The following is a 26,587-nucleotide window of genomic DNA, read 5'->3' as shown; positions in this document are numbered from 1 at the left end:
TTATAATCAAAATAATACTTTCACCGGTTAAGAATTTTCAAAGTGTACATTATGTGATAACAAAATACTTTCTCAAATTATTTGAAAAGGTAATAATAATAAAATATACAATTTTTTTCTGTAAACACTCCAATTTACTGTGCTGCATTGTTATGTAACAATTAAGGGAAAGAATTACTTATAAATTTATACTTTGTTTTATTATTGTTATTACTTTTTATTATTTCGATGGGAAGTATGTCACAATATGGAGGTGACCTATACCACATTTACTGTCCGATTTTAAGTGCTCAATTTTGGTTTGACGATTCCAGACACTATAACTCATTAGAAATGGATATCAAAATCAAAAGAAGAAGTGTAAAAAAAATTGAAATCTGCACATTTCGGCCTTAGTTTTTGATACTTTTTGTACATAACCATATCTTAACCTGTATTTTCCCAAAGCACCACAACTATAAAAATTTCATTAAAAATAAGATATCGAAAAGAGACTCTGATACGAAAAGATACGATTTTTTGGGGGGTAAATTTAATGTAAATAAAAAAATGTAAAGAAAAAAAAATGTAATATATGATCTTACGAAACATGTACCAGCATTTTTAGACAGTATCACGAATATCTAGACAATAGATTTTCATGAAGTTTTGCAGATCTCCTTATGTAATTCTAGCTAACACTTAGGTAGCAAGGAACAGTTTCGAATAGAGTACCTATGTATTTTATGTATATATATTTTTATATTTTTATAAAATTAAGAGTTGCTGTACCTGAAGGGTAATGAGTGTTGCTATATTTATGAAATGATTTTTTATGATTATTATTAGTTTAAGGGATGTCTGTTGTTGAAATTAGTATGCAATATGTAGGCCCCTGATGTTTCGTACCTGTGAATCAGAAGTCAAATACGAGATTTGCGGCTATGGCTGTTGTGTTGAATTTACACAGTGAAATTGCAAGTTACAGACGGGAGATAAAATAACACGAAAAGAAGGTAGATGGGACATAGTAGACTATACATTGTCAAGTTTCTGACATGTGATGGTGCAACATGCACACAGTACGATATTAAAAATATTTTAACAAACATGACCATGTCCCCCTCGTCATAATGAGAAAATACTAGTGTGTTTATTCTTAATTAGGAAATATTAGGGTGCTTTTTGTTCATGTCAACCCTTTGCAGGGAATTAACTGGAGGAAGTTTAAAAAGCTGAAATTCATGAAAAATTAGCTAAATATAAAAGGGTCAAAATCTAAAAAAAAACCAGTATGTAGAAAATTAGTAACTTTCTTCAGAAATTGTTGATTGGCCTTATAAGGAATGAATTAAAGGTATTTGTGCTGAATAGGAACTGAGGAAATTCTAGTCACAGAGTTCCAAAGACACACATCCCAAGGCTACAAAATTGTATAAAAAAATTTCCCGTGCCACCTTAAAATAAGATTTCTTAACAGATAATCAACCAAGTGAGCTTTATGAAGAGATTTACGGTTAATATATTATTAAATTAATCAATTATACACATTTATCTAAGTTATTTTTTTCTCACTTTTAATTAAGTATTATTTGTTGTCTTATTTTTCAGATTTTTATATTTTGCTGCTACAAATAAGTACATTTCACTTTATATGATGACAAATATGTTGGCTACATGCAATTACTTCGTTCTATTTTTAGAGAATCACGTAGATATATCTAACATAGTTCGCAAGGATAATTTTGCACACTACTTCGAACTATTCATGATTGTTGTTCTTTGATGGTAAGATTGATATCTTGAAAATAAAAAGACAATATGCAAGATTAAATACAACATTCCACTTAAAACCATCTTTAATTGCGCATTTTTGTTTCTTCTTTTAACTTCATCTTAAATTAAGACAGCAAAAGAGAAATTCCCACATATATTTTTTCTGTCCTTTGCAGATGAAAACACAGAGAGATCATTTATCACTATGAATGATAACAATTGTATTTGGAAAAAAGCATCCCACACATTTATAATCCACGGCGTTTTGCCAATGGTTTTTCCCATCTAGCGTATTCACGATTGAAAAATTACCGTTAAGCCGGGTTTTTTGGCGGGACACAAATTTGGCGAATTTGGGTTTATAATGTATACCATTAAGTTTGACGTATATAATTTTGGTAAATCTTTTCCTCTTCATAAAAAATCTACTGTCAGTTTATTTTTTAGCTGCTTCTGAGGTAAAGAAACATCCTAATTCGCCTTTACAAGACATTGCAATTTTATGTCCGATTCTTGCCACTTTAATATCTTTAACTGAAATAAATAAGTATAAGTGCATGTCCAGAGCGTTACTGCAGTGCATTAAAAACTTTATCTAAAATATTTATCAAAAATGTTATGTAATGGGGAAAATATGTACGGAAAATGGTGTTTGACGTCCTATATCATGTCAAATTATCAGATTATTTTATATCTATGAATTGATGTTGATTTCAACCTTTGATAAATCAAAATAGATGATAAAAACATTTGAATCATTCGATGCTCTATTCAATATTTGAAAACGTGAATACGTGAAGCAACTTTGTGGAAGAAACTTGAATCTTCAAGTCAAGTGATGTGCCAAATCCAGAAGTAAGATTCGGTTTTTTTTAACACATCCACCTTAGAGTGTGATAGAAATGTTCATATGAATAAATGAAATAATATCAGTTGAGCTAAAGAGGTAAAGAGTATGTCCTTTACAGGTAATATGCCGGGAAAATGCACAAAAACGTTAATCACAGATCAGCTGCTTTCATTGCTGAGGTACAGTTGGGGTCCATAGTTACATGAATCCAACCTATAATTCTGATACATAATTACATAATTGTAACCTCTTTCAAAGATGGAATATGAGTTACGCCACTTTAACAATTTAACACAAACCCATCTTAGATTTATATAGATCTTAACTCACTTTTATCAGCATTTTACCGACGAAAAATGGAAAATGAATGCTGAAAGTGTTGAAAATAAATGACTGCTTGCGTGATTATTCTTTTAAATAATCATTAACTAAAATACTTGTAATCCTTTCACATTTAGGTAGGTAGTCTAATCCTCTGTACAATAGGGAATTGAGACCTAAGTGAGGTAAGACCGTGGCAGGAGTGTCCAGAGTGGTTAATGAAATAACTGGCGCTATCACCCAGTAGCACTCCTCTGCAGAAACAGGGACATCAAATAGGTCGAAACCCCAATTGCATTTTTGTACTAAGGCACTGGTGCTTTGGAGTACCACGATGCAATTGGTTATGTTTGAGCTGTTTATTTTCTCTATCTATGTATAAATCATTTCTCCTTTGGACTTCCGAAACGCTTATCAATAACTGGTATTAGCATCGTAAATCGTTTAGAATAAATTTGATGTCAAGCAAATAGTAACAGATCAAGGCTGACAGCAGTTAATTAAGCAAAATAATTGTGCTCTGTTTGAATAATAAATGAATAGCATTTTTAATATATGGATGAGTTAATTTATTCTGTATATATTTAGTGAAATGAAAAGTCACATAATTGATACTGTAAGAGTAATTTAATTATATTTTATACACCAAGTGGTTGTATCATTATCAACGTTTACATATAAGCGTTAGATTACTTATTACGGCGGTCCGTTATTTGATACACATTTAAATATTGTTTCTGCGTTTCTGCGGGATAGTTCTTTTTTAGTAGAATTAATACTTTGCTTATTTTTATGAATTAAAAGTAAATTTGCATGTAGAAATATGTTTTATGCCTTTTAGAAAATATCACATATTTTTTGTTTTACTCGTAAATGAAAAGTAGGTCATACTTAGTAGATTGACGTATTTGGCGCCTTTTTATCGAGACTATAATCTATTCGGATAATTTCGGAGTTCTTCATTCTTTTCAAAATGGTATGCGGTACATACTAAAGACCTGAAATACTAAAGACCTGAAAGTCATTCAATTTTATATAAATGATATATTTGAATTTCTATGTGCCGTGTCAAATAAAATGACTTTGCGTGTATATTTCCATGTAAAATGTGGTAGAAAATATCATTATATCAATTATTTACGCAAGAATATGACAGAAATGAAAATTTGAATTGACTGGAAAATTTGAACTAATCCATTTTCATTTTATTATGAGGTCTCTTGAAATCATATATAAAAGTAATGCATTAAGTTTTCATTCAATACAATGCAACAACAAAAAAACCAAAATGGTTTGAAATATATAATTTCCAAGAGAAATTTCAAATGATGAGTTGAACTTTGTATTAATGTACAAATCAATGTGTTCTCCATTACTTCATACTATGGCAATGATCATACACTTGCCGTTAGAAATGCTTACAGTAACCAAATCGATTCTTTATGATAATAGTAAAATGTTAAACTTCAAAACAAGTTGCTGAAAGTATATTAGAATTTACCATAAAAATTAGTATAACCAACTCTTATTTTCTTCTTTCTGGTGTGTTTTTCTATAAACAACCATTTGATTCATACAACAATTATATTTTTTGCGGCCCATTTGACGCTTGCGTCAATGTGATTTCTTGTTTCATATGAGAAGCGGGGAAAGATATAATATGATATCTCAGTGACCGAACAAATGACGCGGAGACCTATGTCGTCTTTATAAAAAAAACCCACTATAAAATCATTTTTATTAGTTATGGTTCAACTTATGGATTTTGTGGGTACTTTTTATCTACGAATTGACGTCCTCAACAAATTATAAAAAAAAGTAATTATTCATTGTAGGTAGCAAACCAAAACGAACCTTTAAAACTGACAATCTGCGAAGATTTGCCTTCGCGAAATTCAAAATTTGAACAATAATTTCCCGTCCTCTGGAGTCTGAGTAACAACTTTCTAAATTTCTAATATTTTTTATTGCTTGTGCAGATGTACATGTATGGATTGATCGTTTTATGATGCCTAACTTAGAATCATAATAAATACATTTTTTAAAGGGGCATGGTCACGATTTTTGTCAAAAATTATTTTTCCGTATTTACTGTTTACAATGCTTAAGTAGGGCATTTTTTATAATGCAACCAAAAGAAGATGGGGGAATAAGATGGCGGAAATGCCCATTCGGTTTAGTAGTGAAATACAATTTTGAATTTATTTTTCCCCCATTAAATCTATTCAAATATATTATGATTTTTTTAATGTACAGTGGGTCATCTCTATACGTTTTATTGATTGAAATCAGTTTGTTTTCCAAAAGCCCTTATTTAGACTATGAGAAAAATATGGAGCACAGACCCACTCTATAAAGGAAAATGCCTTGAAGTTCTAAAAAATGACAGTATTTGATACGTATAGGCCTGTTTGAGTCAACATATTCCAAGTATTGAACATATCCATGGGTTAAAAATAAACGATTTGTTAAATTTATATAGTTTTAAATGATTTCTTTAAAAAAATATCAGATTTATTGATACTTTAATTTTTCAGTAGCTTGCTGACTATGTATGGGCATTTTACACGCCTTATCCACCCATCTTCTTTGAGTGTCATTCGTTACAAGCGAGTTACAGAGCTCACAATTCTTTACTATGGAAACAATGCTTTTGTTTACATTTTGAATATGGAAGTGAAAAGTTCAATTCTAGACCTTAAATTAATGTGTTAAACGTTATGAACTGTTTATTTATGCTTAAGATGAATAAGAAGATAGACAAATCAGCTTGAAAAAGATTTTTACTGGTATATTGAACCTATGTAAACAAAACCAGGGCACGAGCCTTGTTTACATTACAAAGAATTGTGAGGTCTGTATCTTGCCTATAAACTAATGACTGACTCTCAAAGAACTAGGTACAGTTTCAGTCCTATTTTGCCCTGTTTTAGGGTGATTTTTAAAAATATCACAAAAAATTGAAATGTTATGTTTATTTACACAAGAATATCCATAAATAAAGAATCTATAAATAGTTACCTGATTAGAGTTTCACAAGATTAATTGTGACATCATAAACAGTGAAATTTCCTGTTATTTTCATGAAACTGAGCAGAAGACACCAGTTCTTCAGTGCTTTTTTGAATAGAAAAATATGACCGCAGCTGTCGCCCACAATGTAATTTACATTATAGCTTTATCATGTGATATCACATAAAATATATTAATTTTGTTGTGGGCGACGGCTGCGGACACATTTTCCTCTTCAATAAACTACGAGAAAATGTTCCAATTTTCATCATTTTTGACAAAATCTTAGTCATAATTTTTTTTGAAACAAAATAAGTGTTTAACTTGGTACTTTATATACACACATGTTCAAGATGGTTTATGTGTATTTTTATGAGATTTAAACAACTTTTGAACTTTAGGGCAAATATTGAAGAAAACTGTACCTTCTTCTTTCATTTTATCATTAGAAATGTATATCTAAAGCATTAAATTATAAAAATAGAATTTGACCAAAATCGTGACCATGCCCCTTTAAGAACAATATATATTTCTAACGTGTAGCAGCAATTTAACAGAATAGAGGATAGTTCAAGTGCTAAGAATTTCCCCCAAAATACGAAGTGGTGTACATGTTACCCACCAAAAATCTCACACAGTGGTTATATTTCACTGTCAATGGTTTTGTCTACATTTTATCAAAATAAAAATTTCTTTATTGAATTTATTGCCTTTTTTAAGTTGAGAACATTTGTGAGTTCATCTTTTATCTGCTTTTTCCATTTTTTTTTTGTCACATGCAGCATCTTTTATTGTTTTCAAGAGTATTAATTCCGTGCGACAACTATACAATCGCCTTTAAAAAATGGTAAAATTATCATTGATATTTATTTGCAGTTAAGTTCTACAATAAATATAAACAAATTATGGGGAAAAAATATACTCTTTTTTTTCAGCTGTATTCGAGGAGATCAATTTTCAAAGAGTTTGTAAAACAAAACTAAACGGATACGTTAATCTAATATTGAATGTTTAACCTAAACATGTCCTTTTTTTCATTTGGTTATTCATTTGATTTTGTGAATCCACTCAACAATAAAATCAACGAAAATGGGTGCTAAACAAAGAATGCTATAATTTCAACATTTAAAATTTAAAAAAAACCCAGCAAACTTAACCGTTTATTACAATGAACAAGTTGAATTAACACTTTATTGGCCCGTGACGATCCTTTACATTTCAAGCCGATCAAAGTACTTAATTATAACCATGAAGACGAAGTGTGGTCTTATTAACATTGTAATTCGGAGAAAAGCACCCCATTTTAATGATTGTTTTTACTTATTTTATTAAGTAAACGTAATTAGGACATGCCTTCCATAATTCTATCGGCTTTTTGATGACTTCGTTTATTTTCATCTTACAAAGTCAGTGAGATTCTTTTCTAAGCTGACTTTAAATCAAATCATTGACTTTTTAAGCATGCAAGGAAACATTTATGTTGATTATCACCATTATAATAATGTTAAGTCATTTTATGGAAATGTATTGGACTTACAATTTTCTGCCTTTATATATATATATATATATATATATATATATATATATATATATATATATATATATATATATATGTGTGTGTGTGTGTGTGTGTGTGTGTGTGTGTGTGTGTGTGGTAATGAAGGTTGTGAAGCTTTGAATGTGTGGCATTGTAGATTGTTTCGGGCATGAATGACAGATTGTTTCTTCTGTCGTGAACAAACCTGATTTAATCTGAAAAAGAACCAACGACATGTAGTCCTTCCTTGCTGTTGTAAATATCTCCGGTAATACTCAAATATCATGTCCACTTTCACTAAACGAATTTGCAAATTAATGAACCCATTAGAAAGACTACGATTTCAAGTAACTCCTCACGAGAAAACATTAAAAAATTAAAAAAAAAACAAATCAATTAGATTTTTGTTTCAAACTCATTTGAATATTATAAAAAAAAAGTATAAAGAATGTCCCATTATGAAACAACACGCATAACCATGAACTTCAAAAGCCCCAGTCGTAAATATGCAACAGAACTCTTTGAATGGACCACAGTCAGCATTTTGAATAATCTGTACATCAGCATAACGTCTTTTTTCACTGCTGGAAAAGTCCCCAACGTGAAAGGGTTTCTTGTTACCTAATAACTACCTCACTTTAACTAACGATAAAAAAAGTATCAAGCGAGCTGTATTTAATTTTTGTTTTATTTAAGCACACATTAGGATACCAAGAAACATAATCAGATGAAATATCAACATGTAGCATCAGGGGGCTTCCTGGCTCTATCTGCCCCCCCCCCCCCCATTTTCAAAAATCGATCTTTGTGCTTTCTTTTTGGAGGCTATCCATGAACTCATTGATAAGTAAAACTTAAGTGATAAAAGGAAATTAATTGTTATTATAATAGTTGTGAAAAATGAACTAAGATCTGAATCAAAACAGAACAGACGATATTTTGTCGTATGTTAATTGTTCTTTTTATTCACTGTTACATTGTAAATTTGTTATTTGTTATATTTTATTCATAGATAATTTATAGACTTCTTATTGTTACAATTTTGGTTATGGTTAATATTGGCAACAGTGTGGCTGTTCCAAAGAGCAGCGGCATATAAACACATCAACGGACTGTCTTATTGTTCGGAAGGAGTCATGCTGTTCTTCTTGGATGACCGGTAAAATATTTCGCTGAAAGAAGACATACATATTTTAATGCATTTAAACAAAGACATTTTCTTTAAACAGTATCAAGGTTATTTAAACTTTTACACCAATGAATTTCAGCATGCCTTGATAAAACCAAATCGACAGTTTAGCAGTAGTTTTAACTAAACGACTGATTGCTGATTTCTGTAATTGGTGGGACAAAACATTTTGTTTTGAGATAGTTTTACTTTGGTCCAGTAGTTAAAAACAAATTATTTATCAAATAATAACGGATTGACAATTCCGCTTTTTCAATTCTTTAAGTCTAATGTAGTATTAGTCATAAACAACATGTAATTATGTTAATATTAATGGACAGAAATTTGAAATCTTGCATCAACTTCAAATGGAGCATAATTTAATTCTACTGTCTATATACATTTGTATTTCTAATTAATTGCATCTGTTAAAATATATGTATGCCCAAATATATTATGTGGTACTGAGTTATTAAAGTAACATCTAATTACAGGTCATAACTATCAAAGGAATAACCACACAAAAAATGGTTTTACAAATTAAAACTGTTTTACAATTCGTATATTACAGTCTGCAAATCCGAACTACAATCGACAATTTATGTTTTATGGTTTATAAACCATAGTTTATAGACATTCAAGGCGCCGATTTAAAAAGAAATTAACAAAGTGAAGACAGATTTACATTTCAGAAACACAGGTTTATGTCAGAACATGTTATTTTAAATAATGGTTATGCACAATTTTCTAGGAAACTATATTTATGACTCTAAACAATATTAAACAATAAAAATTATGTTAAACAAAGTTTAGTGCGCAACGTCAGATTCGTATCTCGAGATTAAAAACTGACACCATCAGTAAACCGACTAAGATTCAAGAATTTGAAGTTACAAGTGTGAATTACTAGTTAATGGCAATAAATTTTGACTTTAGTTTTCTATCGTTAACTTTTTCACATTTGTCAATTATTATAACATGTATTTAGGATGTCAACAAGTACTGTGAAATCTTTTGTTTTTAATTTTCATTTCAATTTTTATTCGTGGGGGGTCAATATTCGTGGGCAGCCAGTTTTTTCCTGATCGTGGAGACGTAATTTTGTTGGTAGAAAGCTGGGATAATTTTGATAGATTTAAAACAAATGCTTGCGGGAATGAAAATTCTTTGGCAAGGGTTATCCACGAAAGCCAAGAACATTGGTTCCCAACGAATGATGATTCCTCAGTATTCAAGTACTCGACAATCGCTCGTTCTCGGCGATCATCAACTAAAATTTCTTTTGTCGATTCGATCACTACTAAAAAAAAATCAAAACTTTTCATTTTTTTTTTCTTAACGCAGCAGTTTATGTGCTAGGAATGAATTTCATGGTAAGTTTCACGCTATTCCAAAAGTGTTCCATCGTGTCCCTATCTAATAATTAAAAATTAAATATATCAAATTATTGAATCGAAGTACACGGATTGACATGTACTTGAGGAGAACATTTTGGTTTTTTCTGATTAGTTATTTGTTAGATGTTTGTACAAGCAACAGTTTAATCGTATCAATAATCATCCCAATGCGTTCTTTTCAATAATGAGTAACCTTTAATAATTGATTTGGTCCGGGGATATGACTTCATAGAAAATGTCTCATTTGATTTGATTTGATATGGAGCTCAGTTTTACACGTACGTGTAAGCGTTACAAAAAAAGAAAAGGCTAAGACATTTGCTTAAGGATACTACGATAAAATATTTTTCAATTCATTTTTGATCAAATAAATTTATTTTTGGACATTTGAACTGTCATTAATATTTGTTAGTTATAGTTTTCATCCGTTTAATATCTATCTAGCTCTATGTAGTTAACAATTTGTTAACTATACATTACATAAACATAGTTTATTCAATTTAAATTGTGTTGAGCTCATTTTTTGTTAATTATGCATGCCATACTCACCTTATTCATTCCCCTTGATGCTTCTTTAAAATTTGTATTACTTTTAAATTGTTTGCTCGTTCTCACGTATGGTAGATTTGTGTCATAATCTGTGGTCTGGACTGGAATCGCTACGTCAAATATCCTGGCCCCTTGTGGTAGGGATGAATGAAACACATGTGTTATTACAATGTGTAGTGTGTGTTTATGAGGGGAATTGTTAACCTGGGACAAAGAGTCATCTTTTTCAACGGACGGAGATGTATCTTTTTTAGATGAACTACTTTTCATTGGCGTAGAAGTTTTATCAACTTTTTCAGAAGAGGAATTTTTACTCTTTGGCTCAGAGGATTTATTAGCATTTTTGTTGGACTGCATGTTCTTTGTTTCGGAAGAGGAACTTTCTGTCTTTGGCTTTGAGGTTTCATTAGCTTTTTCAGAAGGGTTAGTATCACTTCGTTTGGTAGAGTCATCATTTTCAGTGGAAGAACTCACATCTTCTTTAGGCTTAGGCGTTGTATTAGGGGTTGTATCTGCAGAAGATGAATCGGCAATCTGAGCAGCAGAAGACTTGGCAACAGATGCAGACGGGAAATTGGGTTTCAGTTCAAATTCGGATTTCGCAGAGTGTTTTACTTTCATTGAAGCTATATTTGAACGTATTTTTTCATAGTTCAGATGAAATTCAGATTCTGTTCCATGTGATGCTTTCATTGCCATCCCTTTACTTTGTATTTTCGACATCAGTGTAGGCGTTTTAGTTAATTTTTCCAGTAATGGTAACATCATTGTTTTGGCAAAGTGCTCATGTTGGGTATGTGTATTCTTAAGAAGCTCGCGTGGGGTTAAATCTTTATTTTCCTCCGGGTTTTGACCAAGCGTGACAACAAACAAGGCTAGTGCACAAAGACAAAAAACGTTGATAGCCATCCTAAATAAAAAGAAATAGCATGGTGCGTAAACATGAACTTGTTCCCTGTTTGGTGGTTATTTAATGAAAAACTGCAAAAAAATAAGAATTTTAAGATAGTTGATATAAACGATTGCGAAGCAAAACCTTACAATCACAAAGAGTAAAACTATAAATGTGGTCTCATGAATATTTGATTAATATGGAGTTAATGTGGAATTCGTAGTTAAGTCGATTTAAAAAATCAAGCCTTCATCGAAATACGATGTCTGCTAAATCATCAAAATTCAATCATTCGGCCAGTATCTATGAACTTTCAATCTTCAAAACAGTTGATATTACTTTATTAATACTTGCAACTGATACGCAAGAGTTTTATTGAACGAAAGTTATTTCGTTTAGAATACTGTAGTCGTATTAACATTCTTCTTTGTTAAATCATGGAGCAATCAAAATGTAAGTTGATAGTACAGTATTTTTATCAAACAAAATCAAAGTTAAAATAGGCGTGAAAAATATTAAGTTATCTCTATGATATTTATTCTTAAGCATAATACTAAAACTAGAAATTTTGTTTTCAAAAACTGTTTCAATTATTTACCTTTGTTGCTTTCCTAATTAAAGTTGCATTGAATTTCCAAGTCATCAGAACTTAAATTTTAGATATACATCTACATATAATGAATCAATTACCTGTTTGTAACGAAGAACTCATTAAAGTATGGCCAGGGATAATTAATTTTCGGACCTATTTATTCAAAAAGCATCTTAGCATGTAATGGACCGCCTCTCTCATTGATCAATTATAGACAGAAAAATTAATGAACAATCTAAACAGCAGTTAAGTCAAAAATATATATAGATGCAGGGGCTTTTGGAAGAAGAATTTTATGTAAGAATTCAAAAACTTTCTAACTTGTCCAACTTACAAATTAATTGTTTAAGATAATAATGATAACATATTTGCTTAAAATTTGCGCTTTGTTTTTCTTTATTTGAAATATATATTTGATTATGGGATTTGAAAAAAAGTATTTGATAAAAAGGTGTAAATTAGTAACTAAAATTAATTTTTTTGTCTCATTTTTCTTAAAAAAGACAAAGATTAATTTCATAATTTTTATTTTATCAGTTGACTACCACTTGATTTTTTTGTAATGGAAAATCCAAATTAGAAAAAAACAAATTCACAAATTTACATGAATATATATATTGTGAATATGATATGAATGTGATAACAGAACCAGATTTTCTTAAAATTTATAAAAGAAAATACATTTTAGTCATAAATTCCTATTCTGAACATCAGAACTTCGTGTATTGCTTTTGATAGTGATGTAGTGATGAAGGAAAATAAACTATGGGTGATAAAAAAAATTGTCGACATCATATTCAAGCACTGATTTTTTTTAAAACAAAAACAAGCTGAACAAATAATTTCATATTTACAGGGCCTCTTTTTGAATGGTGAGTTTAAATAGCATGTCATGAATTCCAGAATATTTAGGATAGTTCCTTAGGAGTAAGTGAGAGGCAATCAACGACTGAATAAAAACTTATTTGATGAGTTTGGGAAAATATTTGCATTTCTTATATTTTTTTTAATTTAAAGTCTTATTACGTAAGTTATTTATACATTGTAAATTGGTTAACGAAAACAATGAATTGTCACTCAATCTTCATTAAGTCATGCATTCCGGTCATCATTATAATTGTAAAAAATACAAAAACAAATTTGACTAATAGTTATGCATACCCTAAGAATTGCATTTCTTTTCATGGAATAAATTCTATAAAAATACCTCGGGCAATCCATGTTGAAATATATATTCAATTGTTTTCAGGTTTTGGTCTTTAAGTATGCTATTTTACAGGAGCCAGAAGCTTGGATGCGTTTTTGTGAAAACAAATAACCCAAATTAGATTTTAAGGAGTTTATTATTGTACTGCTATTAACAGGAGCAAAAGGACGTTACAAACTTAATCTTATTTCATTTACTATCCGTGGTCTTTATGGTACCGTTTTGAACACTTAAAATCAGCATAATTTAACACGGTTTAGAAAATACGTGTATAGCTATGTAGAATACTCATAATTAACTTCATTCCACGATAGTTTATGCTCTTAAAAATGTTTAATTTGTCAATTATAATTTTACAGCAATGTTTGTTATTCTAACAAACTGTGGAACACTTGACCAAAGGTTACAACCTCCCCCCCCCCCCCCCCCCATTTTAGACTCAATGGTAACATAGTCTAAATATTGTAGACTTGTAATTATAGTAATTATTATTATATACTAATTGACTGTAAGGGCCAAATTGTACTTTCTAAAGTTGTATAAAAGAAACGATTGAAAGCTGATCATCCAGATATTGATTTTTCAATGAGGCATTACATTTATATAATTCATATAGGTACATGTAGTTCTGTCGGTAATAATATAAAGAACAGGCCTTTTTTGATATGAATGTAAAATAGGTTAGCTCTAAAAAAATCCTTCTAATGAGTCTAGTAGTTGTTTGCAAACAGTATTAATTTCGTCTGGTAATTTATTAATTTGAACTGTTACACTTTTAAGCAATTGACCAAATAAGCCGTTTACGGCTGTTTATGTTTGGTATGTCCTCGCTTTCCTTACTTGTTTGTATATGCTATTGGTTTTGTACTTAAATTAGCAATGATGCATAGGGCAATTTGTCATATATTCTTTTTTTTCGTTTATTTATAGCACAGGTTTTCTTACATATTAAAATATAATGTTGATTTATTCACGTATGTAGAACAATAATGTACCGGTTGCAATTAAACTCTACTACATACATGTAGAATGGAGGACACAAAATGAATTAATCTTACAAGATCATTCATTGTTCTCTTATGAAACTTATCGTGTACCTATCTAAGAAAAAGAATCAATGGTTATTTTTTCAACAAAGCTAGATAAAGTAATGCATTATTTTTTCAGAAAAAGCTGATTTATGACCCACAACGTTTATATTTGACGCAATGACAATGAACTTTATTCTGATAACTGAAGTTATAGTGTAATTGTTATAAGTTTACCAAGAGAGCTAACTCTCTCAAATATAGTATCTAATAGTTTACAAATATTGATAAGTTGATTTTTGTTTGTGACATTGAACGGGTTTCAGATTTTAGAACATTTGGATGTGATATATTTTGATAGATGCATAATCATTGAATTTGATACACATAACCATCATCAGTACATTTGAAAAGATAGCGAAATTCATCCCCAGTTTCATAACAAGCACTTAATTTACAAATTTTGCGGAGATATGGTCATGTATGGTCAAATTGACAAATATTGAAATAAATGTGATTGTGGCTTAATTACAAATTGATTCAATTTGTAATTTAACTTATGTAAATATAAAATTTATTGACCAAGCTGAAATACAAACAATAAGAGAAAACAAAGAGGCCCATGGGGCCACATCGCTCACCTGAGCAACAATGGCTTTATATGAGTGTACAAAGGATATTGTGCCATATGCCCCCTCAGTAAAAAAACAAAAAAAAGAATACCATAAAATAATTTGTATCCAAATTTTACACTTATTTTCCTACACTTAATCTTTGACAATGTACCCTTATGAAATACCATTTTTACCAAAAATAAGATCCTATGCAAGATATAAAACTAAATTTTTGGTAAGGATACACTGTTAACTCCAATTCCCTTTAGTTTAGTTCTGCCCCCTCACTGTAAAACGATCAAATTTTATATGAGAATATGCATATATATATAGGTACATATTCATCTTCAACTACATTGTACTAGCTAGTTATTGTATTTTATTAAAAAAAAATTCCTACATGTGGAAGAAAAAAACATCAAGGCGCTCAAATTAAGAACATACAAAAATTTGATTGGTCTTCCACATTTTAAACTATTGTTGTTTACCAGGCGTGAAGTCGTGCGAGGTTTTATAACCTTATTCGTTTGATCGATGAATACACTCGATTGAAAAATGTTATCATGTGATATGTTAAAGAGCTATTACATGTATAATCAATGCATAGGCGTCGAAACTGGGTGGAAGGGGGGGGGGGTCCCCACCCACACTTTTTTGGGGCAAAGTCAGACATAGCCATATTCAAAATCTTTTTCTTGTTTGCTTCTTAAGATTTCTGAAAAGGTCTATCCCCCCCCCCCCCCCCTAAATAAGCCCCAGACTGCAATGTATTGACAGGCATATTACTCTATTTTACTAAGGCCCATCCTTTATTTTCATCTTTATCCAAAATCAACATTAACAAATGGCTACAAATCAAGATGATTTTCCACTGTAATTTTTTTGATAGGAATAGCGACAATACATTTATCCCCGTAACAGCAATGTTTTAAACTGTTTTAAAGAGATCGTTTTTATTTAATTGTGTCTGAAAAACCAACAAAGTTGGTGTAGATTCATCGTATAAGGAGAGGGCTCCAAAACGTTGTTACAGCATATCATCCTTCTAATTTTTCTTTACAGTCAAGTATTTAACGTTTAGTGAGACATTTCTAGGGATAAATCGAAATTACAGCGTCACTCGAAGAATTATAAGCAAGATACAGTTCTGCTTGGTTCGAGTCAATCTTTTGTTCACAAGAGTTAATTACATTCATCTTAAGATTTTTAAACTTGGTATTTCCTATTCAGAATGAACAAAAGCATGGCCTCAGTTCTGTGAGCAAAACTCTGTACCTTGCTAATAATTCGAAACTTGCTACAGCTGAATATGGTATGTAAAGAGAAAATTGTAAACAATTAAAACAGAAGAAACCTGCACTAAAGCAAAGAAAGAGCACAATTTTTTTTTTATCATAATATATATACCTATATATTTCTAGCAGCAAAAACAATCTCCGTTAGACTGAAAATGCACAGCATCTTAACAAAGCACGTTGCATTATAATCAACCATTACGTAGAGATCGTAACGAATGACCAGTAGAATGTATATTATTTATAATATAATATGTTGTTAGTGCATCAGATTTTGCTCATTTTGCAAAGGTAAACAATTAACTGTCTGATTTACTAAAGTCTATATTTGATCCGATAAAAATTCCAAAATACAGGCGATATTTCCTCTCAAGTTACAATGCACAAACGAAATTCAAAACAACGTAAAACCATGGTCACGAATGAAAATGTAAACGCGTTGAAAGATTTAACCTCAATTCACTTCACGAAATCGGCACAAATATGTTTAGCATGTTTCAAGTATACCTTAGCAGGTAAAATTGTTGCACAACAAGCAAATACATCTTTGTCAGTTTGACGCGTTTGTCATGCGTCAACATTCAAACATGGCTGCTTTATATAAAGAACTTTCGTTTTCGATATGGAATACCGAACCCGAAGTTATAAACTGATTGACCGCGATTATCTTTATTTTAATTTTCGTAACTTACTCAAAATTGAAACAGAATTTGCCGATAATTTTTGCAATTTATATTTTCCTTTCCATAAGGATTATTTATGCAAAATTACGTTGAATTCGACTCAATAGTTCTTGAGAAGAAGATTTTTTAAAATGCACCCCCCTTTTTCTACAGTTTTGAGGTTTTCTCCGTTTTAGATAAAGATCAGTCTTTCATTTCTGCAATTTATAATTATCTTTCTATAGGGATGCTTTGTGCCAAATTTGGTTGAAATTGGAAAAGTGGTTTTAGAGAAGAAGTTCAAAATGTGAAAAGTTTACAGACAGACGGACGGACGGACGACGGACAAAATGTGATCAGAATAGCTCACTTGAGCTTTCAGCTTAGGTGAGCTAAAAACATTCTATAAACAAAAATATAGTATTGCTATTCAAACGTCTATCTATTTCAAAATTAGGAAAATCATTTGCAGTTTTGTTGACACCGTTTTTTAAGAGTTATTTAATTTAATCACTTTTTCGCTTGACAAAAGTATGTCATACGTATAAAGTGTTCAATAAACATTCATTCAGACAAAAGAATATGCACCAACTCATTTTATATCAAATCACATTATCTGCAGGTTGCTTATATAGTACATGTATAAATAAAATAAGTGTCTATTGCTGAATTCTTTTTGGTTCTTTATATATACTTAGTAAATAAAATAATTCTTACATAAAGATTATCTGTGAAAGCTTTTAACTACATGTATTTCTTTAACCAATACAATCAAAATACAGATTTTGAATGTGAATTATTTAAAGACAAATAAGAATTCAATCTTTTCTGCATTAATAGTTTTTATTTCAATTTCTTATACATAAAAACACATATGAATTTATAAAACGTTTAAATATTTCATTTAATGTTGCAAAAATAAATTCATACCTACTAAAAAACTAGACTGATTACGTAAACAAAATTCTATCTGCACAAATTAACGTGAAGAGTATAGGATTTTTAAAAAGTGTTAAAACATTGCGTAGTGAGGTCCAAAACTAATGATATTAAGCATATTAGAGATATATCTTCGCAATTTATTTAAGGCTTTAGAATACATACAGCACAGTACAAATTCTAAATATGTCTTGCGGCCTAACATAGTGTGCATGAATTTTATATAGCTTATTTCAAGGCATCAAAGCTCTGCACATCAATTTTGTTCGAGTTGTTCTGGGACAAATCGAAAATTTATAGCTCATTTTTATTTCATTACACAACACAAATTTCAATTTGTGTTATGGGATTGGTGAGTATGGTTTTGCAAGGTGTAATGATGAAATGATTTCCTAAGTAACAATGGGTTAAAAATACAACGGTTTCCTCTTTTTTAGTAAAATCCGTCGTTTGTATTTGAGTTTAGTTGGTCCATATATAATCCTTCTTCTTCCGAAAGATTTTATTGTTGGCTTGGTTCTGAAAAGATACTGTAAAGTAGGGTTGATAGGATAAATGGTCTTTCTTCCTCTGAACGCTGGTAGTGGTCTCATATTCATATTTAGAGTTCTCATTTCAGGAAAGTTAGTTCCAAACACATCAATATGATAACCAAGAGCATGACCTCCTAGTATCCTTCTACATGACACTGCTGGGTTTCTACAATACAACGGATGACCACATTGAACAAATTAGTACAAGTTATGGTACTGTAGTTTTTCTGGTTTTTTAAGCCAAACTTTTATCTGTAGAGTCTATTTCACCAACATATTTAGTAATTTCATACATATATATTTCAGAGATAATTGAAAACAGTAAATTATCTCTTAAACTGAAATTTCTCTTCCTCTTTTATTTCCCTTTTCTCTCTTTCTCGTCAATTATTAAATCAAATACATGGCCATATAAAGAATGAAACTGTGAATTCGTTACGGAAGAATTATAAAATTGCAATTTGGTGAACAATTTTGCTAGAATCTTAAAGGGGCATGGTCACGATTTTGGTCGAATTTTATTTTTCTGTTTTTATTATTTGCAATGCTTTAGGAATACATTTCTAATGATCAAATGAAATTTGGGTGCCAGTCGTTGAGTTTTAATTAAGCAAGATACAGGGCTTACAATTCTTCGTCATGTAAAGAAGGCTCATGCCCTGTTTTTGTTTAAATAGGTTCAATATACCAGTACAAAATCTTTTTAAAGCTGGTTTGTCTATCTTATTATTCATTTTAAGCATAAATAAACAGTTCCTGACGACTAATACATTCATTTTAGGTCTAAAACTGAATTTTCACAACATTCAAAATGTAAACACACGCTTTGTTTACATAGCAAAAAATTGTACGCTCTGTAACTCGCTTATGACTCATCAAATGACACTCAAATTTTGGTTGCCTATTAAAAATGCCTTACTAAAAATAATTTTTGACCAAAAACGTGACCATGCCCCTTTAAGCATTTACAGAAATAATAATCTCTCACTCTCTCTCTCTTATATATATATATATATATATATATATATATATATATATATATATATATATATATATATATATATATATATATATATCTTTGCCTGTTCTTACGTTTGTTGTGTTCTAGCCATTAATTTAGGTTGCATTGTCATGATATGTTTCTCATCAGCAGTGGAACAAATAATCTTTGCAAGTGTCACTTTCTTCAATTCTTTTAATTGGTCTGTAATTAGATTAAAATTCATTTCCAAGCACATTTTGTCAGGGTTATTCATTTTTAATATCAGTTTGTTCTATGACTTTTAACATTATTCAGTAAACAATACTTTAATCGTTTTCTTTTTATTTTATTTAGTCCTCTAACTTTCTGCTTTGTGTTTCTTACTGACAATAGCTTGAAACGGATATTGATACGAAAAATAAAAGTTTTTAATCAATTCTCATTTCTTAGTTGTCTACTAGTATCTATATTAGTAAGATTCTTCAATCTACTGAGTTCTTGTCTCATATGCATGTTTCTGCTCACAATAATTGTATTATATATTTCAACTACAAATATTGTCGTTGCAAAACATTTATTATTAACCAGTTAATATTTTAATGTTTTGCAAGAGGAACTTAAAACTTAAGATTTAAATAAAATAATTAATAAACTTTCTATTCCTGCAGCATATGTGCATACAATTTAGCTCTTACATATACGTTCAATGTGTTGGGAAATTTTTCGAATATTATCAATGATCTTTGAGCAGCTAAATTAAATTTTTTACACTGTTTCAGTCTAGATCCTAAAGCCATCGAATCTAATTTGATTTCATGTGCATTACGAATGTACTTATAATGAGTAGTTTACCTGCGGAAAACCCATGGACTGGGTGTGGATTCTCATACCAAAACCTGTCCCCTGTTTTCAGAACTTGGAACTGGAAAGCAAGTATGCAGGAAAAGGTAGGACCCAGCAAAGCACCTGGAAGTCTTCTCTCTGATAGACCTCCCGCAAAGAGGTCAATATCATCCGGGTGTCTAAACAAAACATTATACATATTAATTCTCGTTTGAAAATCTTCGTAAAAAAGAGTTTTCTCCTGAATTTGAAATTTTCTGACCTGTATATAGAACGAAGATTTGCTGCGGCTCTACTATCGTGATCAACTAGTCCGAGGTTCCACGTCCCAAAGTGGCGGACCGGGGAAAGTCCACACCATTCCCTGTAAACAGTGTAACCTGGAAGGCCGTGATCTCTGCCCCTTTGTATATTCAGTGCTGCAAGATCAAAGCTCTTGGTCGCTCCACTTGCCATTTCCGATTCTGATTCAAACAATCTGTTCCGAATAGCATCTACAATGAAGCCGTCAGGTTGGGACGTACCCGTTCTGGATTTCCAGTTTGCCATGTACTCGTGTCCGTACCCATTTGACGATAGAGTCATCCGGGGTCGATCAAAGTGCTTAAAGAGACTGTCGACAAAAATAGAGTTCCCATTGTCTGTACCAACAATTTGCCGCACCAATGTGTGACCAAATCTGAAGACTGCTGTGGCAAAGGCGTTAATGATTCGTGGATCAGTGGAAGAATTGTACACGTTGTCGTGGGCTGGTTTGTAAATCCTTAAATTGAACCGTCTCATTATATCGTTATTTAAAACAATTGGGAGAAATTCCTTATAAGTAATATGTTGCAATTCAGCAATAACCATGCGCTTGGCCTCTTGGAACAACATCTCGTCATCAAGAACACCAAAGTCTTCTCTAAGCAGTGTAGCAATGAGATTGTGACGGCGAAGAAAAGCCGTGTGTATAACAGTTAAAAGAGGATTCTCTGTATGCCTGTGGTCTCCTAATTAAGGAAAAAGATAAAGTGAAAGTTAAAAAGCTTCGGAGTTTATAGGAATTATTAATTAGCATTGGTATGAAATGATTTTGTTTTGAAATTTCTTGTATAATCATTCCATGTTCTCAAATAATCAAAAATGTGTAAGTTGTATTGAAAGAGGGAGTTTTCATAAATTTAAAACTGAAATAACATTTCGAAAGGCGTCTATTTTTGTATTCTTTTGATTATTTGTATTTTTGTTCTTAAATAAAAAAATTAATACCGGTATCCGCTTATAAAAGCAAGACAAATGAAATTGAAATTCAAACCATACCAGCGTCAAAACAGTGTTGCATTTCTGGAGCCTGGTTGTCTTCCATTTGGATATTACAGGTATTTTCACCAGTTTTTGGCATCATACCACGAGTGTGGGGGTAGTCATCGCTTACCTTTAGAAAACCTGTTATGAACACATTTTATTTCAATACAGGCGCCATCGCTTTTATATATGTGTTTTTGTCAAGCACAAATATTTTATTTGTGAATATACGTGTACAAAAAAGGAAATAAATAACATAAGAACAAGTACCTAATTCTCCACTTCTTAATGAATCTTCTTTGGCTTTATTAAATCCATAAATCATAGTACCATCGATGAAGGAAGACCTCTGGTTTTGTTGTTGACGAATGCCTGCAACAACAGAACAAAGATATTTTAATTTCATAAAGGAATTTTTTTCATTTCTAAATTTATGTACAGTTAGCATATACTCAGATACCGTAATATTGTGGGTCTTAAAGGAATTAGAATATATACCTGTTGAGCAATCTAAGGGTGGTGCGGCATCTGATCGTATAACAGTCATACATTTCTTTGTAGGGTCTCTAAAGTGTGGATCGTTGGCCGAAACAGATATACTGAAACACTCAAACCTACAATAAAATGGGACAAAATTGAATTAATTACCGCATACAATGGCCTTTATCAGGATGACACTAAAAAACTACTGTGACAAATTGATTCGTACCTTTCTGGAGAAGAGCAACAGTCCTGAATTATATTTCCATTTTCATCTAAAGAAAACAATAAAAACATTGATTTTTAACATCTACAATGTACCAGTTGGAGATCCTCATACTTATCAATTCTATATTTTTGACCCATTATAGTTGCAATTGGTGTTATTTTCATAACATGTAATATGTCGCTCGCTTACATATTGTACCAAATGTTAGTTCATAAGTTTTGGTGTCTTTATAAACACCGTTAAACATGCATCTGAAAATCTCTTTTTATGTATAGACAAGTTTATTATATTTTGGCATGACAAATAAAGGTCATTTCAATATCGACTCATACATGTCAAGAATCAAAGCCTCATTTTTAATTATTCTCTAACCAGGTCATTGGTACAAGAAGTCATTTGCAAGAATTAGAGCCTTATTGCATCTATGTTAATCCGATGATATAACAGCCATATTATAAGAAGTATGAAGTTGCAATGAAACGCTATTCGTTGTTTACCTTGCATTAATGGTGTGCTTGTAAAATCATGGTCTAGAAACTGGCCAAACGTGGTCACATACGGGGTAAGCTGAGAGTTAACGCTATTAACGGTTTCTTGGTGGACGGCATTGCTGACGTCACGAGCGCTCGGTAACATACCTCCTAGTACACTTCGTGTCCTTGGCGCCTCTACACCTATTGTTTGGTTAAGAATAAAAATATTTTGTAGAAATCATTCTCTACAAAATAAGATAATGTTTATAATATAAGATTTTCAAATCTTACATTAAAAGAGGAGTCTCATGTCACATATTGTTATTTATCAATAAATATACCATCGTCGTATGCAGATGCTACGATTCGCCTAAATGGTGTGAAAGCTTTTCCATATAAAGGTGCGTCCAGGTTATTGCAAGCACCGCTGGCGAGTCTATATTTTCGCTCTGAATCACATTGTTGAATTTCGTAACAAAATGGAGTGAATTCTTGTCTCAGCATGTCTTGGTGGCTCGGATGATCTATTAGTGTCCGAACCTCTGCGGCGTTTCTGGCGTCCATCCTAATTTAACCCAAAATTGCTACTATTTAAACTATTAAACGTGTTTGAAATGATAAAATAATAGACTTCATTCGAATGTAGCTATGAAATATTAAGATTTAGATACATACATTTTTGCCGTGCTTTTACATATTGAAGACAATGCGTGGGCCCGATCGCTTAGCATTGCAACCATTTCCTCATCGTTTTGACGAGAAAAACTGTAGTGAAATTTCACTGGGGTATTTTGACCTACGGTGTGATAGAAGGGCTGTCCACCACCAGTGTTATTTGTTTCTGAAACAGAAATGAAGGAATTTGGTCTTATACCTTTCAGCATCCCCCCCCCCCAAAAAAAAACAACAACAAAAACGGTCGACTTACGTATTTTTCTATTATTTATTAAATTGACTGTAGTTGATTTTTTTTTAGATACAAAATATCAGATAAAATGAAGTTTCAAACTTACCGATAGGTATTGTTGCCGGTGGACCCAATAATGACATTGTTTCTTCTATCATAGCTTGCATCATTTGCCCCATACCGTCCATATTTGTCGGTGTTTCTTCAGGATGAGGAATTGGTACAGTCAAAGACTCTGTCATCAGTGCTGGATTTAAATCACCGAAGGCCATATTCAGATTTGACAGCATAGGTTTAGGGGGTAGAACCTGGGCACTGTATACCTGGTTGGCCCGTGATTGCCTATCTATCAGAAGATGGTCTAGTTGCAATGACCTCACTCTCACGGGCTTGGTGACATGGATTCGTCCATGCAAGGCCATGGCTGGAGGGACCAGACACAAAACCATAACGAGGGTCTTCATCCTAATTGAATAATATTACCGAACAATTATTCATTGGCTCCATACAGCTGGTGACGCAATGATTAATGATTTTCAATGCAAAATGCATACTGAGATCTCCAGAATCTTGGTCACAGATGCTTAATGAAACACCGTCTTTAAATGCTCTTGTAAAAATTTTGTACATGTATATCTATGCATTAAAATGCAATTATCCATGCTTCAAATGTATGATTATAAAGTAGATCTGGAACAAATACTTTGTGCATTACAAATTGAACGTTGGACGAAAAGGCATAGATGAATTTGTCCTTTTTGCAGAAATGAAATGTCAATTTTTTTTATCATAAACAAACTGTTTCATGCGCGGATCTAGAGGGGGGGTCGGGGGGGTCCCGACCCCCCCTGGAAAATGAAAATTTATTACATTTACATAGTAAAATTATCGCAAAAATATGCCTCGGACCCCCCCTGGCAAACACAATTATCCTTCGGACCCCCCCCTGGAAAAATTTTCTGGATCCGCGCATGTGTTTCATACTTGAAGATGATTTTTTCTTTATCAAATGCGACCACTTTTCAACAGTTCTTGTTTCATATAGCATTATGCAGGCACCATACATTTTAATGCATACATTCTAACTTAAATCTGAAGACGTATGCAGAGAAAAAAAATATCCAAACCACTCCCTGGCGTTTGCCACGAACTTACCTGATAGAGTCCATCTTTTCACCCGAGAAAATTTGTCTGGGTTGCAATTTAAACCAAATCAATTCCCCGCCTTCTGCAAGACTTATCATCAATCATGTATAAAGCTTTATCAAACGAGGCCTTTAAAAATGGCACATGACTGGTACTCTCTGGGTTCTGTAAAGTTAAATATTGATTACATTAACTCAAATTTATATAAATTAGGGTGTGCATATGGCATGTCAAACGTTGCAATATTCAATGTTTGCCATTTCCTAACTATAAAACTTTTTTTGTATCTTACAGTTTGCCAAATGATTTCTATATATTAATGTCATTTCTATTGTTAAACAATAGAACTGAATAAATCTATGTACCCCGGCCCATATGAGTTGTACTTTTTTATTTAAAATTTATTGAATGTATACTCTTGGTTATTGCATTCAAGATGTTTGCGATTTTGAAAAAATTCTTTTTTAATATCATAAATGAAAACGATTACAAGACAAATAGAAAAAATATTATTTACTTAATAGATATGAATTAATTCAATCAATATATTAATACCAAAAAATACAAATGAAAAATAATGAACGTAAAGGTAAGAATTACGTAAGTAAATAATGCAGAGGTAAAAATTAAATAATTTAAAGGTGTTAACTAGTATTAAAATTAATGAATAATGGAAATGCTATACCTTGGTCTATGGTTTTGCTTTGCTTGCTTTCCTTGAGCAGTTGGTGTGATAAGTGAATGATAACTCAATTTTAAATTCAAACAAAGCATCATTTGATGTGAAAATTGAATTTTTTTTAGAAAATACAAATGATAAAAAGTGAAAAGAGAATAAGTTTGAATATATTTATCTTAGCTTTCTTTTTACTTTTTTATGTGTGTTGTTATTAGTGGTATCATTTTTTCACTAGAATAAGTCAAAGAGTCTGAAGTTTTCAGTTCATAAATCACTCAACATCTTATTAACATATGGAAAATGGGGACATGCATTAATTAATGTCATGTCATAAGGTACATTTACGTTATGGTCAGATATACAGAAAATATATAGGCCTTATTGTTGAATAGAATCAATAAAACTTCGGGATGAAGATTCATGTAGAAAAGACTAATCGGTACATCTTAGAAATAAAAATGCCCAATTTTGTCAATAATTTACATCCCATGTTGCCAAAGATGCAAAAGTCTAACAAGATTAGGTTTATCAGAAAATTGTCATCACTTAATTTGTTTCGGATTTGTGATATTGCAATGCGTTCTTAAGTATAATGATATCATAAAGAAAACATATTAGCCTTTTATATAATGGAATACATTCCCATCTTCCCATTTAGATGGTGATTTGAATTTTTTTTTTTCAGATAACAATTTCATACGAAGGCCCTCGGTTTTTCTTTCATATCAGCTTGCCTAATTTTGTATGAATTTGTCTTGCAACCTCTGTTAACAGCAGGTAATAACCCATATTTGATTAACAATAATTTTCAAACTCATTCCGGGCTTTCTGATTATGCTCAAAGCATCCGTCTTTAATTATCATATTATCCTAATATTTCAATCTAAGAAAAAATTCTATCAAACTAAAAAATGAATAAAACACGTACAACATTAGAAAACAATAATATCATTGGATGTATTAATATTCACTCCTTATGTGTGTATTTGCATTTCATTATTCTGAAGCCAACATATGATAAATTGATTACATGCATCGCCTATATTGACATTTGGTTTTTGCCTTTCGTACCTTTTGGTGGTAATAATTCCTGACACAGTGCAATAAAATATAAAGATTGCATGGTTTTCAGTCTTACGTTATCTCTCAACGTACAGTTTTAATAAAGGTTAAAATGCGGTTGAATTTTGCGCCCACGGGCAAATTTCTC

General features: G+C 31.4%; 2 protein-coding genes across 4 annotated transcripts; both read right to left on the bottom strand.

The window, feature by feature from the left end:
• Positions 1-8,422: 8,422 nt before the first annotated feature.
• Positions 8,423-16,895, bottom strand: LOC128159968 (uncharacterized). 3 transcript variants are annotated; one of them, XM_052823203.1, is made up of 3 exons: positions 16,725-16,895; positions 10,590-11,499; positions 8,423-8,647 (listed from the first exon to the last, which is right to left on the bottom strand). In XM_052823203.1, exons 1-3 carry the CDS (start codon positions 16,796-16,798, stop codon positions 8,528-8,530), a joined length of 1,104 nt encoding a protein of 367 aa, XP_052679163.1. In that variant the 5' UTR covers positions 16,799-16,895; the 3' UTR covers positions 8,423-8,527. The 3 variants fall into 3 exon arrangements, with proteins under 3 accessions (XP_052679163.1, XP_052679179.1, XP_052679171.1); XM_052823219.1 differs by lacking the exon at positions 16,725-16,895 and adding an exon at positions 12,172-12,192; XM_052823211.1 differs by lacking the exon at positions 16,725-16,895 and adding an exon at positions 12,080-12,185.
• An 818-nt stretch (positions 16,896-17,713) lies between these two features.
• Positions 17,714-25,869, bottom strand: LOC128158864 (peroxidase-like protein). Its single transcript, XM_052821843.1, has 14 exons — positions 25,384-25,869; positions 24,708-24,863; positions 23,659-24,017; positions 23,321-23,486; positions 22,987-23,210; positions 22,670-22,846; positions 22,173-22,218; positions 21,962-22,077; positions 21,734-21,835; positions 21,479-21,604; positions 20,439-21,168; positions 20,186-20,355; positions 19,444-19,555; positions 17,714-18,517 (listed from the first exon to the last, which is right to left on the bottom strand). Exons 2-14 carry the CDS (start codon positions 24,794-24,796, stop codon positions 18,226-18,228), a joined length of 2,709 nt encoding a protein of 902 aa, XP_052677803.1. The 5' UTR covers positions 24,797-24,863; positions 25,384-25,869; the 3' UTR covers positions 17,714-18,225.
• Between the last annotated feature and the right edge of the window lie 718 nt (positions 25,870-26,587).

The sequence above is a fragment of the Crassostrea angulata genome, chromosome 1 (assembly GCF_025612915.1).
Source record: "Crassostrea angulata isolate pt1a10 chromosome 1, ASM2561291v2, whole genome shotgun sequence".
Classification (NCBI taxonomy): Eukaryota; Metazoa; Mollusca; class Bivalvia; order Ostreida; family Ostreidae; genus Magallana; species Magallana angulata.
Note: the sequence above shows the minus strand (reverse complement) of the source record. Positions and strands in the feature narration are given on the sequence as shown.

Bases quoted from the DNA above. Each gene is read 5' to 3' on its own strand.
- LOC128158864 (XM_052821843.1), bottom strand. From the start codon at position 24,796: ATGATAAGTCTTGCAGAAGGCGGGGAATTGATTTGGTTTAAATTGCAA. The intron at 22,847-22,986 runs GTATATTTATTG...ACCAAACAATAG, and splicing joins AGCATCTGCATACGACGATG to GTGTAGAGGCGCCAAGGACA. The intron at 21,169-21,478 runs GTATGGTTTGAA...TTCCTTAATTAG, and splicing joins GCAACACTGTTTTGACGCTG to GAGACCACAGGCATACAGAG.
- LOC128159968 (XM_052823203.1), bottom strand. From the start codon at position 16,798: ATGTTGACGCATGACAAACGCGTCAAACTGACAAAGATGTATTTGCTT. The intron at 11,500-16,724 runs GTATACTTGAAA...CTTTTTATTTAG, and splicing joins CAACAATTTTACCTGCTAAG to GATGGCTATCAACGTTTTTT. The intron at 8,648-10,589 runs GTGAGTATGGCA...GTCTTCTTTCAG, and splicing joins CATCAAGGGGAATGAATAAG to CGAAATATTTTACCGGTCAT.